Source organism: Parasteatoda tepidariorum, chromosome 5 (assembly GCF_043381705.1).
Source record: "Parasteatoda tepidariorum isolate YZ-2023 chromosome 5, CAS_Ptep_4.0, whole genome shotgun sequence".
NCBI lineage: Eukaryota > Metazoa > Arthropoda > Arachnida > Araneae > Theridiidae > Parasteatoda > Parasteatoda tepidariorum.
In genome coordinates, this window is record NC_092208.1 from 21,048,547 (window position 1) to 21,063,388 (window position 14,842).

The following is a 14,842-nucleotide window of genomic DNA, read 5'->3' on the forward strand; positions in this document are numbered from 1 at the left end:
ACAATGCCTCATATTTTTCCTCCCTGTGCCTTTACATTGCGCAGTAAAGGGGAAAAAAACATGAAAATTTTATTTTCGCTAAATTTTATCTCTGTCTACCATTACCATTTAGCAAAAAAAAAAAAAAAAAACANAAAAAAAAAAAAAAAAAAAAAAAAAAAAAAAAAAAAAATCAGTATTATATAGATTTTTACATTTTGAACTTTTTTATTATTTTGAGAATAAAAGTTAAAATAAACGTTGAAGAATATTCTTTAATTTTCCTTTAATGGAAAGAGTATGTAATGCATAAAATGAAAAATAAAAATAGAACAAGATGGACATTCACGTCATCACCTCTATCACATGATCATTAATTGATCTATCACATGATTACTACCAGAATCTCGACTTGATTGTATCGAATAACTATGTAAAATCTCGTTTTTTGAAGGCGGTACATAAAATGTTAATAATCAATAAATCAGTAAAAAAATGCACTTATACCATACACATAACTGGTCATATACCAGCACAATTAAAAAAAAAATCAAATTCCATTTTTTTATTTATTACGATTTGGCTTTTCTGTGACTTTACACAATTAGATTAAAGAAAACAAGTTTCTAGTAGTTAATCTCCTAAAAATAAAGATTAACTGTATTCAGTATCATTGGGCATGATGCTTTTGCTCGAGGCAAACTTACTTAACTCAATCAAGCTATTTTCTCCAGTACTATCACTCTCTTACACAAGTATCTATTCTAAAACTATGTAGTATTGATGTAGTTTTTACATACTTGCATGGAAATAACCTATATTAGTGTAAATACTGTGTATTAAAACTACATAAATTACCATTATATTAGTAGTGCCAATTACCAAAACTATTAAAGCATCATTGACCTCAATAATAGTATGACGATTTCCTACGTCTTCCTTAAACGAACTACTTCCATTTTTCCATTAATTTTACTTCCTAGTACGTAGCTAATTTTTCTAAGTCGTTTGGTACCTGTAACTAGAATTAATAAAGTATCACTGTCCTTATTGTAGAGTAGCGATTTTTTAGTCTCTGCTAAACGAATTAGCACCATTTCGTCATTAATTTTTCTTTTCTTTCAGCGTATAATTTTTTTTCAAATGCTGTATAGTTTTAATTATTTAGTTCATTAGGAAATGCATTTACATTTAAAAGCAAAACTACGAACGAAATAAACAGGTGGCATAAAAAGGTACAGATAAATTTAGGAAAACCTATTTGTTGACGTGGTCCTCAAATGCTGTCACGTTCACATGGATCATTTAGTTAGTAAATGAACTCCCTTTTTTCTTTTAAAAAAAAGAGAGCTATAAGCTAACAAATGTATTTTGCTTATTATAATCAATGATAAGCAGGAGAGCGGGTAATTAAAGGCCCTTGGATTGAAAAATCGCTTCCCGAATAATTTAATCGAAATTTTTTAATGAGTTTTGCGACCGAGGATTAGCTTTTTTTCCCTTTCACCCACAGCCCAAATGTCAAGACGATAGTGAAATGGGTCTAGAATTGTAAGACAGACACAGACACACTCAAAATTTTTATTTTAATATTATATATTAATTTATCAAAATACTAGCCAATACTATTACTAGCAAGTAACAATACTAGCCAAGCCGGGAATTGCACTATTTTAAGCCAGCATTCAGTATTAATAAATTAATTGAGTTTGTGTAAAAAAGAAAATTCTGAATTTTTTATTTGCAATTTTTTTCTGTTCTAAAAAGCACTTTAAATATTTTAAATAAGTTAATTTGCTTTAAAATTTGGAGTATATGCAGAAAATCTGCAAATAAACGTTTTGAATTAAAAAAATTTTAAAAAAAAATTGTACTTTAAATTCGATTTGAATCATATAATTCAATGTTAATCAAAGCTTCATGTCTTTAACTCGAAAAAAAAACATACTCAATACAAATTTAATCCGCATTAAATTTCTTCCATACAAGTAAAGATCTCTTCACAGTCTTCTAATTTCACTTTCTCCTTACCATATAATTAAAAAGAATCGAGCGTATAATAGAATTAAACTTGGTGAAGGCGGTGAAAGTACAGAATTTCATTACTTAAACAATAATATGTTAAAAGGAACCTCAAGGGATATTCTCTAAATCGCATTTAATGATGAGAATATGTAAATGAATCGAATGAAGAATATAAATATTTGAAACTTAGAATAGGGTGTTATTGAAATTAAGTAAAACAAGAATGTTAGACAAATTAACTAATGGACATTATTTTCGGTTTCAAATTAAACTTGCTTTAAGTTCAAGGTAATCTTAGAGAAAATGATATTTAATGTTCAATGTAATTGCATTCCTTTACATAAAACTCTTTTTCGAGAAACTGTAATTGCAAAGCTATTTTAGGATTTATCTGGTTCTTTATCAGTAAAAAATGCAATTAAAATGTCAAACTAGTTTATTAAGGAAGATTAAGTTACTTTTAAAACAGAACTAATGTTCTTAATATTTAAATTTAATAATAGAAATTTGATAACCTCTCGCTTAAAATATTATGGTATTTTCTGAAGCAAACATAACTTAAAAATATGATTTCTATCGAACCGCTTTTTAAATAACCGTTGGTATAATTATCATGGAAATATGGTTTTATAACTAAGCTCCTTGGTAACAAATGCGGTAAAATTTAACCTTTATCACGATACATTAAATTGGGCATACAAATTTTTCATTCGGTAATATTTGCTTTTCTGATTTGGTTTTTTTACTGAAAGTCTGGTAATAAGAACTAGAATTTTGAAAACTAAAATTCCAGGTAAATCTTTACAATTGCAGTGAAAGAATTGCCAACTGCAGGTTTTTAATACCGCGCATTACTTTTGTAACAGAATTGCGGTTTTTTGCACTCGAAAGGGGATTACGGATTAGAAATGACATATAAATACGGAGATATACCAGAATTCTTTTCCTTACTTTTTATTAACTATCCCCCATTAACTATCAAATTATCCACTAACCCAGTGGATCTGAATCCCTCACAATGGGAATAGATATATATAGTGCTCACCATTGTAAAGTGCCTTCAAAAGTTACAAAATTATGTATTTGTTAACGTGACATATGAGTTTTTGAAAGGTTTAGATGAAACATAGCACAGAAAAAAATAGGAAACACACCAATTCAGCATATGATTTGATCGCATTAATATAATTTTCGTACTTAAATTTATTTAATGCAGCAAATAGCATTTTTATTTGTAACATTTTAAATATACAGCTTTTAAAAGTTAATGCTTATTTATCTAAATTATACTCTTGATCAACATAATATTTCGTTATTTACAAGAAACATAAAACCTTTGATATAATTTTACTTTAGAAATATATTGAAATACATTGGACAAATATTTTATTTCATATTATATTAAAGAATGGAAGAAGAGTTGATAAGACTTTTTCTTTACGAAACGGTTTTATTCTTATGTTAACTAAATAAAAACGTTAAGGAAAACTAATATGTTTAAGATAGTATTAAAGAAAGTAAATATTTTTATATTACATTGAAATATGTTGAAGAAAATCTAGAAAGCAATATTTTATTTTACATCCTTAAATCAGAAGCAATTTGTATCAGCAATTAAAGTGCAGTTCGTAAAATATTAAAATAAATATCTCAAATTGCTTTGAAAAAAAATAAAGGATTAATAAATTGAAAAATTGAATTCGTTAGCTCAACATTTATTATGTAGTTTCTTTATTAACTCAAAATACATAAAAATATGTATTTTCTTATCAGTTATATTTAGTTATATTTTCTCATCATTTATAAAATTTTAGATAGTATGTGAATTTTGTTTACAGATTATTCTTTAAAAAGAAAAGTTGAATTTATAGATGAAATTGTAGCTGTGGCGTAATTCTCATAGTTTAATTTTTAAAATATGTACTAGGCAAAAATGTAATAGTCTAGATAAAATTTATTTGATAAAATTTACTTTGTATTTAATAAATACTTGAATATTTCTCGTGATGAATTTTGTTATTGTACCTAGATTATTTCCTATAAAATCAAAGTTTTTGCTAAGTAAGTCTATACACTACACATTCTATTTTAACGTAAAATAAGGTATTCTGCTACACAAAGATGTTTCAAGAAATTTGAAGCCTAAGATATTCTGAAGTTTAGTTGGTACGCAATAATAAGTCTTTTCAAAATAATTCAGTTAGTTTAAAATAAGTCTGAATTAGCCAGTTAATTTTGAACAAATAATATTTTTTTTAATTAAATCTTTTGATAGTTAAACCTTTTAATATTTCTACACAGCGAAAATCGTATTATGACCTTCGGGTTTTTTTTAAACAAAGACATATGAAACAAATTTTAAAATAAAACGTCATAATTTCCAAGCACATAAATATAATAATAAAACAATTGAACTTTTAATTAAAAATAAATTCAAGTAAGAGTAACCAATTATAAGAGTTACTTCAATTTTTTTTTTATCATTTTGATATAATTCAAAAAGAAAAATAAGAACTTTGTTTGGGTAAGTAAATTGATTTCTAATTAGAAGAGAAATTTCTGTCTGCAGGCCAAATAATAAAAACGAAATCTTAAATCAAACATTCACTGTCTATTACTGGGAATAAAAATTAATTATTTAATAAATAATGATAGTTCAATCCAATTTTTTCAAGAGTAAGCCGTTACTCAGAAACAGAAAAAAGAAATTTTTGAAGATCGTTACTTGCTGCATTTACTAAATTTTATCACAAATACTGTAGTTGTCATATGAAATATTTAACTTTCATTAAATAAAAAGTAAAAAATTGTAAAATGCCAAATTAGTAAGTTTTTTTTTTCAAGTTTATTAAATTATATAATTCTTTTTTTTACAATTGAAAACTTACTTCAATTTATAAATATTTGTAAAAAAGATATATTTCGTCTTTTTTTATTTTCTCCAAAATTTTATTTTCATTATATATCGTGGTCATTCATGAAACTCTCAATCTCTTCTCCATTTCAAATAATGAAATCTTTAAAAAAATATTTGTTTTTAACATTTTAATTTACGATTTTTTTTCAAATTTGATCTTTTTTAAATTACTACCGTGAAAGTTCAGTAGTATAAACGTTTCTCAAAGAAATTTTATTTGTTCAATCAGATAATTTATTAAATACACTCGAACTAAAATGTATAATCAAACATACAAATCAAACATATTTAAAAGAAATTGCTTAAGTGCTTAATATTTCATTTATATAGACAAAAAGTGTTTTGAATTTTACTCTAGTTTTTTTTTTTTTAAATTAAGTAATTAAGTTAATTTCATTAATAAAATGAAACAGCTTAACAGATCAAAATAACATCACATGATCAAGCAATTAAATTAGATTATAAAACAAATATTATAGTTGTCATGTTTGCTTAATTTGTAAGGCGTTAATAATTCTAGTGTAGTTAATAAAGTATATAATTGTAAAATGAAATTTAATTCATAAACTTAAATGTTATAATTAAAAAAAGATACATACATATATATATATATATATACACATATTCTTGTGCATGTCGATAAAATATAACATTTAATCCTTAAAATTTTTGAAAAGAAGTTAAGCTCCTTAATATATTTATTTAATAGCTGGAAGTATTATTCTTAAAGCTTCTTAAAGGATATTCATCTGATGATATTACATAAAATGTTATAATGGTTATTTTTATGGACTTTTTATCAAAAATAATGTGTGATTTTTCAAAAGCGTTTCCTTCGTTCCACATGCTATTGTGCAATTTTAGATTCTTTTTTTAAATTTAGACAATACCAATTTTAAAAATAAAGATTTTTAGATAAAGAAATTTAAAGCTATTATTTTATCAATATATGACTATGGAAGCAAATAAAGTATCAATAACAGAGAATTTCAAATATACTTCATTTTAAATGCGCTCTTAAGCAAAAAAAAAAATGGTTATTAACATTATTATTCTTTAAGAAAAAATGAACCAAAGTTGACTATTTAAACCGTTACTAATGGACGTATTAATCCTAGGGATTAGATTTCATTCTTTAAATGGAGTTCCATTCGCCTTTTCTTACCATACCAACATTAAATTAAATTAAACTAATTTCCATATGTAAATTTCAATCATGTAGGATTTCAGTCAAAAAATGTTACAATGTGCTGGAATAGAAAATTCAACTCTTCTTTATTGTTATGAGATTGATTCATTTTTTTTTTTATAATTTTATTTTATAACCGGTATTTAACAGCCTACTCTGTAGCCTTGTAATTTTGAATGCAATCCAAAAGATAAAGGAACTCCTGGCTCGAGGATTGAGATAAAACTAGCCTTTGTTAAGGAATTTTTGGTGAAAGAAACTCGCATTTCTGTTACATAGAGAGGAAAGGCATGAAATCCTTCCACGGTTAGCCTGATGTCAAGGGGATTCTAAACCTTGATCCGGTCATCACTGAGGATATCTTACGTCAGCACTATGGTGAACCGGAAGCGGAATTCGTTTCTACCAGCCATCACTAGGTTTTGAATCCGGTAAGCGCTCTATTTCCTGAGCCACCACGTCACAAAATTAATTCAGAAATAAAATTCGAACTGAACTGAGGAACTCTCTGGTAGAAGATGAAAAGTCTAACCGTTACACCACAAAGCAGAAATCATATACATCAAGATACAATTATCCTGTTTTTATTTGCCTACTCGAATGAAAAAAGGGTTAACTACAAAACTTTCATCTTAACATCATAGACAATTTTCGCTTTGAAATTTAATCTCATTTAAATAAAAAAAATTATTTAAGATAATACAGTCAAACCTTTATATAGTGAACCTTTAAGGGACCGAAATTTTGGTTCACTATAACCGGGAGTTCACTATATCCATACTGCAAACAGTTTTAACTAATTTTTTTCTAAACTGCGCCGTTTTGTTACACATAATTTAAATAAATGGCCAATGGAAAGAAATACAAAAATGATTAAAAAACAATATGTAGTAACAAAAAATATATTAACTTTTATTTTTTATTACTCTTCGTCTTACGTGCAAAAAATTTAGGAATTGCCTTTATTTAGGGGTAGGAAACTGAGATAGAAGAAGTAAACAAGAAAAAGTTCTTATGGCTACATTCTACTCAATAATCGGTTTCAAAAATCCGTATATGTATTTTACATAGAAACTTCAAAATTACCAAAAAATGGAGAAAAACGTTCATTATATCCAATTCCCTCTCCTCTTTTGGTTCACTATACCCACAAAAATTAACATTATCTGTGTATAGTAAGGCAAGGGAGCGAATATTTCGTTCACTATATCCGGGAGTACACTATAAACCATGTTCACTATAGCGGGGTTTGACTGCATTATTTTTCATGCAGGATTGAGTAAAATGAACAAAAAGCATCTAGTAATCAAATAAATTTAATATATGGTAGAATCATTTTTATATTAGTTTCATTAGTTTATTTAACTATATGAAATATTTCTAGTGTATTTAGTAAACCAGGAGTGAGCCTTCGGTTCTAGTGGCTCTAGGTGAAAAAAACAGTTAAGCTCTATTTTCAAAGTTTCTGCAATGAAACACATTAGAATTTGGAAAAATAAAAAGTTATAAAATACTATCATATAGGCAGATGCACTGTTAGAAATTGCATCAGAAAAATAGTTAAATAACAGTCTATTTAACCATTTAATAACCATTTAACTCCCATGACAAACAGTACAGCGGTACATATATATATATATATATCAGGTATCTGTCCAGACATTTTGTGAAAGGTCCGTTTTTGTAAAATTCTGAAAAAATTACTCGTAATTTATGAATATAAAATAAATGTTAAGTCACATTCTTTCAACCAGGGTCAACTTTTGTGAATTTGAGAAAATAGGGTCCGTTATTGTAAAAAATCTTTGTCAAGGAGTTTTTAAATTGTAAATAGATATAATATTATGCTCAACACGGTAAAATTATTATTAAAAAAAATTAAATTTTAAAAAATAAGCAGCAATTGCAGGTACTAAATTAGCGATGCAACATACAAATTTAGCCTATACAGCTGAACGCAGAATATTCATTTCGGAAGAATAAAGGAAGAAGCGTCTGCTGAAGACAAAATTTAGTTCGTTTACATCTGTTCTCCCCCCCCCCTTCCAATTGTTTATTCGATTAACAAAACAACAATGAAGATAAAAAAATTTGTGAAGTGTCCGTTTTTATGAAAAGATATTTTGTGAAAGGTTCGTTAACGGACCCAAATTTCTTCTAAACAGACCCCTGGATATATATATATATATATATATAAACTGCTTTGCCTATTCACAAATTCGAGTTTTTACAGGTGTTATACATAATGAATATTACAAGAAAATTGCATTCAGTTGATTGAGCAGTATGGGGCGGTTATTTATAAAATCCTTTGTGACAATGGCACCAACATCAGCATTCTGTATGAAACCGGGCAAACATGCTACTGGATATGTAATTAAAGTGAAAGGATACTATCGCGTGATTTCGAAGAAACTTGGCTCGGTGCCGTTCAGAGAATGTTTTGCGGTATCTTTGAGAAGCTAAATTCGTTCGAAAACCTTTTTTTTGTTTTTTAAACTAGGATTTCATTTAAAATTTGGAGCTACAAAACCCAACAGTCCTTCTCGGGTATAGAGTGATTTCCTGATATTTTTCTTAATATTACACGAGTCTATGTCAGCTGTCTACCTACGTGTCTACGCCAAAATTTATATTGCTTAATAACCCCAAACATTTGAAAGTTGCGAATGTATATAAATGAACAAATAAATGAATTAAATGGCCATTTAATAACTTTTTATCTAACTTTTCACATTCGAGGACTCAATCTTAATAGTTTGAAGGGTTGATCTCAAATATGCTAAATAGATATTTTAAAATTTTAGATTCAGACACAAAAAAGCACTTTCTCTGAAGAAATATACCTTTCTTCGAAGGATTTGGGTTTCTGACCCAAGAAATATAGGAAGTAGCCGCAATATGTGAACTACATTCCCAATAGTTTAATCCAGTCTTTCCCATACTTATGACTTTTGTGTACATTTTCTAAACGTTTCGTAACTCTGTGTACCACTAATAAAGAAATGAATGTACATTTTACGATAAAAAAATTGCACAAAAGCTAAAAATCGCAACTGACTGTTGGCACCACTAATTATTAGCTGTTAACTCTGCAAAAAATAGCTAATAGAAAAATACGTAATCGTAAATTTTCATGACTAAGTTTGTTTTTAAATAAAATTTTTGAAATTTTCGTTTGTTGCAAGATATTTGACATAAGAACGCGTACCCCCGCTAAACTGTTCCCGTACCCCTGGGGGTACGTGTACCAAATTTTGGGAAACACTGGCTTATTCCGAAGAGCAGTCCAGAGTCCGGACATTATAATGTTAATTTTACTTTTTGCGAGTACTTTTTCTCGAGTACTTTTTGAGCGAATTGAAAAATGTTTGGTCAAATTATAAAATTCGTTTATTCAAAGAAGCAAAAAATAACTTTTAGATAATATTTATTGTTTTTCTTATTTTATTTAATAAAGGTCGAAAAAAATTTGAAATGTGGGATATATAATTTTTACATCGTTTTAAAAAATTTATTTCACATCGCAAAATACAAAATATGATGAAAATAAGCAAAAGGTGAATAAAAAGCAATTACATCTGTCAATACTTAAATGTTGTTGAATTGTATTATAGAAATAAGAATTTATATAGTTAGCATACTCTTTTTAATCCAAGTCATGTTCCCTTTTATTAAAAATTAAGCTTAGCCCATTCATTAAGATACGTGAAAGAAATACTAAGAGCTATATTTATCTCTATAACTATTACTTCAGATTTGCTTCAAATTTTTAATAAAATTCAATTACTGGAAGTGATTTTTTAAATAAGTTTCTTTAAAAATTCCTCCTTGCTTAATATTGTATTTTCTTTTACTGTTTTGTCCATGTGGATATTTATGAGAATTATTCTCGATAATTTTCTGCATTTCTTTCCCTCTATAAATATTTTAATCTCGTCATAAATCTCGTATTAATCTCGCAATTAATCTCATCACAAAATCTCGTGTTTTGTGACGAAACAAGAATTCTCAAATGCATGACGAAAATGGCTCACAATGCATTGTGTGAGATTGTTAATTAGAATGACGAAACTAGAATGAAGACCAGACGATCGGAACTAAATGGACGACATGTCTGTATAGTGGGCAAGAACCAGGCAGATCCTGGGTTTGAATCCCGCTTTAGGCATGGGTGCAATTTATTTTTCTATTCTATTTGTCTTTATTTTATTGTTGGGATGACGTTGATCCGCTTACGTCGTGTCGCCCATAGAAGAGTCATCAACAATGCCTTCTGTTAAACAGCCAAATGGTATTGTTTTAAGAATGAAATAAAATCATGAAATATCTCTTAAAATTACGAAATTCATTTCCTTAAAAAAGAGGTGATTGTAATTTCATCATTTTTACAGAATCTCCCCTCAGAAACATGTACCAAGAAATTGTTTCGTAAAAGTTTCGTGAAATTTGAATACCTATTTTAGTGTATATATAATATACAGTGCAGGGGCGTTAACGTAAATGGTTGATGCTATTCATGAAAGAGACGACTGACCAAAAAATCTCAGGACAAATTTCCAGCAATTTGCGTTAAACCATGACCACACAATTTCAAATTCTATAATTTTTTCCTTCTCTCAATAACAAAGTTAACTTTGATACCCCCCCCGTCTTGATTTTTGAAAAAATTATCACTAATTTCAAAACAGTTTGAAATTTTATTGATAAGTACGCATTCGAAAATTATTTTACTTAAATTCTTCACTAATGAATTATCATTGATATGAAGTAAACATTAAAAATATTTTAATATTATGTTTTTAACATTGTTATTTTCCTTTAAAAATAATCTAGATATTCTTTCAATAATGGAGAATAAAGTATAGTTGCATCACAGAGATAAAACTTTCATAACTCACAAATGATATGAAATATTATTTTGATCAGGAGAAGCAGGGAACTATTACCACGTAGAACAGGAAATGCACTACCACGAGGATAATTTGATATTAGTATAAACTACTATTTAATATTTATTATTATTGGAACTATTTACATTAATGTCAAAAAATAAAGGTTATATAAAAATAATTAGATTTTTAATCAGGATTTTTATTTTGGAAATAAATTATTAGATATCGTTTCCCTAAAATTATTTTTCAGAAAAAAATAACTAGTTTTTTTATAATGACAATTGATTTATGATGCGTCTAAAACTTAATTTACTACTGAGAAATAAATAATCGAGGCAAATATCTTAAGTTGTGCGTTTTTAAGTTTTTATACCTTATTTCACCGATTAGTATAACAAGAAAAGTTGGAAATAAACGAATGATTGCGAAGATATAATCTAAATATTCTAAAAATTTTATAAATTAATATGTTTATATAAAAGTAATATGTTGACATAAAAGATTGATTTAAACTCGAACAATATTTTGACACCATTAAAACAAAACTTCTTACACTCGAAAAAAATCTATTTTAAAATATAGTTTTTAAAATCTTTAATCCCTAATAATATAACAATAATCAGCAAAATATATCTTTACCTAAGAATGTTGAAACTTTTTTTTTATAATTACCCTGAAATAACATTGTATTTTTATAAATTTTTCTTACTATATTTTGAACCTTCCTTATACTACAAAACTCCCTTCCTAATAACTCCCTTCCTAATACTACAAAAATGCATAGTACTGAATAAAATTTTGCTAATAATATTTTTAAAAAAACGTGTTATTGTTTCTGAATTCAAATATACAGTGCATCTTTACTCTTAGTTTAATTTCCTTGATGCTTGAGTCAGATTGTTAAAACCTAAAAAACAAAAATGCATAGATAGTACTTAATGTAAATTAGCGATAATAACTTTATTTGGAGTTTAATTTGAATTTAGGTTTTGAAACAATGTGAAAAACAAATTAAGACAAACTTGAAGAATAAAACTTAAGAATAAAAATACAAGAATATGAAACCTAATTACATTTGCTTATAAACATACTTTAAAAGCACTCGCATTTTAGTAATTCCTGTTAGTTATTTTGCATTTGGAATTTCTTGCCTGTCCTTGGTGTTAATTTTATATCAGTTAAAAATATTTCAGAAGTATGCACTATTTTTACTTCTTTGAATTTTATTGAATGTTTAATAGATAAAAGTAGCATTTTTAATTAGTTTTAAAACAAAGCCTAATGTCATTACAAGTGTAATTTTTATTTTTAAACAGTTTTTTTTCCATCTCTTTAACGTTAATGTATTAAGTTTTGTAAATTATATCTCAGTTGCTTTTGTCTAATTTATAGTATATATACGAAATGAAAATATGATACTGCCTTAAATTTAAATATGATTTTTAGGGATTGGGGATAATAATTATTGAAAGATAAAACATAAATACACCAGTAAAACAAATGTATACCAAGCATTTTTAACATAAATAAATTTGCTCTTGACAAATACTCACAAATTAATTAGTTGCAATGAATTTATGTTTTATTGCGAGTTTCTTTTCATAAAGAGTTTAATTTGTGCAAATAACAGTTTCAATGATATTTACAATATCATTTAAATTCATATGCTCAGAGAAGAACAATACATTAAAATGAATCATTTGTTATAAAAATAACTTATTCAGTTAAGTTTTCTAAAATAAATTTTGAGGTACATCACATTGTTAAAGTAATCATATGCGAAATTTAAGAAAAACAAAACTTAAATATTTAATTTGTTTGCTAAAATTAACATATGAATAAAATTTTGTAATATAACTTAGAAATTTGAAACAAAGAATAAATGGTATTGTTTTAATAAGAAAATAAAAAAAATACACGATTATTGAAATTTTTTTTTATATTAAATACGTAACACTTAATAAAAGTTAATTTAAAGTGGCTTAAACCTATGACAGATCTTATAAATAATTTAACAACAAAAAATTCAAAGCCATTTAATAACTTCTGCATTGTAAATAATCAATGCTTCTGACGCAAAAATAAAAAAATAATTTTTCTCTTTTTTATTTGTTGGGAATATGATGAAAAAAATATACACTATTATTTATTTTTTCTATTTTGCAAATGTTTCGTTTTAAGAAAGATGGCATTTTTTCTGCGTTAGTATCAAAATGCTTTATAAATTATTTACAAGACATTTAAGAGATACATTTTAATTTTAAAGTGTTTTTTTTATTGTAAATTAAAATATGTATAAGACATTCTGCATCACAATTTACAAAAGAAATGACTATAACTAAAGGCAAAAATTATTGCTTTTACTCTAACTAGCTTTAAATAATCACATACATATTTTTAAAAATTATATATTTTTTATGCATACAAACAAGTGTTAAAATCTTAATAATAGTTAAAAAATTAAATTATGTAATAAATGTCTTTCGTTTTAAAAAAGAAAGTAGGTGATTTTTTTTTTCTTACAAACAAGTTTGTTTACACATGATTAAAAATATTTTCTTTGTGTTATTAAATAAATATTTTCCATTTCAACTGTTTTCTTCCATAAAAAATTATTGTACTCGTATTTTCTTAGAATATGATATGAAATTCTTTTTTTTTTCAGAAGCATTATGCTTTCTCGATATTTTATTTTACATTTCTTTTTAAAATACAAAAACAGGTATATGTATTTAAAAAATGAAATACATATGTAACTATCTTAAATAATAATTTCCAGTCAACTGAAGTGCTATTTTAAAATTGAAAAAATTTATTTATTTTTTGTATGTTTTACTTCTTATTTTCCAAACGTTTAAACACTAAACATATTCATGTGGTTAACTATTTCCTACTTTTAAGCATTAAATAATATTTACAACCTATGCAGAAAATTTTTGTATCGTTTTTATCGATTAAAACTCCTCCATTTATATTTGTAACATATTACATTAATATTAAATTTGTAACGTACCTGAAATATATGACAGCAGAAGACAGAAGCATATTGTCGTTTTATAGACGATAATGTTCTTTTTACACCAACGAAAATTATGTCTTGGATAATCCGGCAATATCTCCATTATTCCATTAAGTAGATATGATAATGACAACTGCTCAAGATAAAGTGCAAATATATCCTCGCAGAACTCACGTGGGTAAATGATAATTATTGGTACACTTTAATAGTAACATCTGCATTAGTTTTATTGTAGTGCTGAGTAATTCTAAATAATTAAACTTGGTGAAAAAACACACCCAATCAACTTAAGTTAATCAATGCGGTTTTAGAATAATTGCTCTTGGGAGTATATTTTTTTTCTGCATTAGTAGTACATCGCATATCACCGACCACAAATACGAAACGATTTAGTGAAAGTTTTCGGTCGTGCTTTAGATGAAGAAGATGATGTTGTGATGAGTAAACGTGGTTTTTCTCTTCACTCTCTCTCACTCATACACTCACACACTCAGGCACCACACGTACTATTTGGGTCACGTGACAGTCTCTTGACAGTGGGGCGCGGTTTTTGACAGCGAGTGCAGTTTTCTACAGTTATTATTTTTACTTTTTTTTGGCCGCGGCGAAAAGACGTTCGTTTTTTTGTTCGGCTGCAGTTGGCGTGCGGAGATTCGTCTTTTCAGTGAATATTCGTAACCCGCCACGCCTGTCAGATTATTATTTCGTGAATTAGTTTCCTTTTTTTTTTACCTTATCTACCCTTTCGCAATTTAATTTTTTTAACGAAATACCTGCGTGATATTTTCGATAGTCGAAAGATTTTCTTGTTCGTAATA

The 14,842-nt window shown here is 26.7% G+C and overlaps 1 protein-coding gene across 2 annotated transcripts in view; it reads right to left on the reverse strand.

Annotated features, from left to right (window-relative positions):
* Positions 1 to 14,559, reverse strand: part of LOC107436611 (neurotrimin) — a 221,559-nt gene extending 207,000 nt beyond the window's left edge. The window contains exon 1 of one of the 2 annotated variants that reach the window (XM_021148982.3): positions 14,019 to 14,559. In XM_021148982.3, the coding sequence (XP_021004641.2) occupies positions 14,019 to 14,127 (109 nt within the window). In that variant the 5' untranslated portion in view covers positions 14,128 to 14,559. The remainder of the gene's footprint in view (positions 1 to 14,018) is intronic. The other variant, XM_021148983.3, reaches the window with a different exon arrangement.
* Between the last annotated feature and the right edge of the window lie 283 nt (positions 14,560 to 14,842).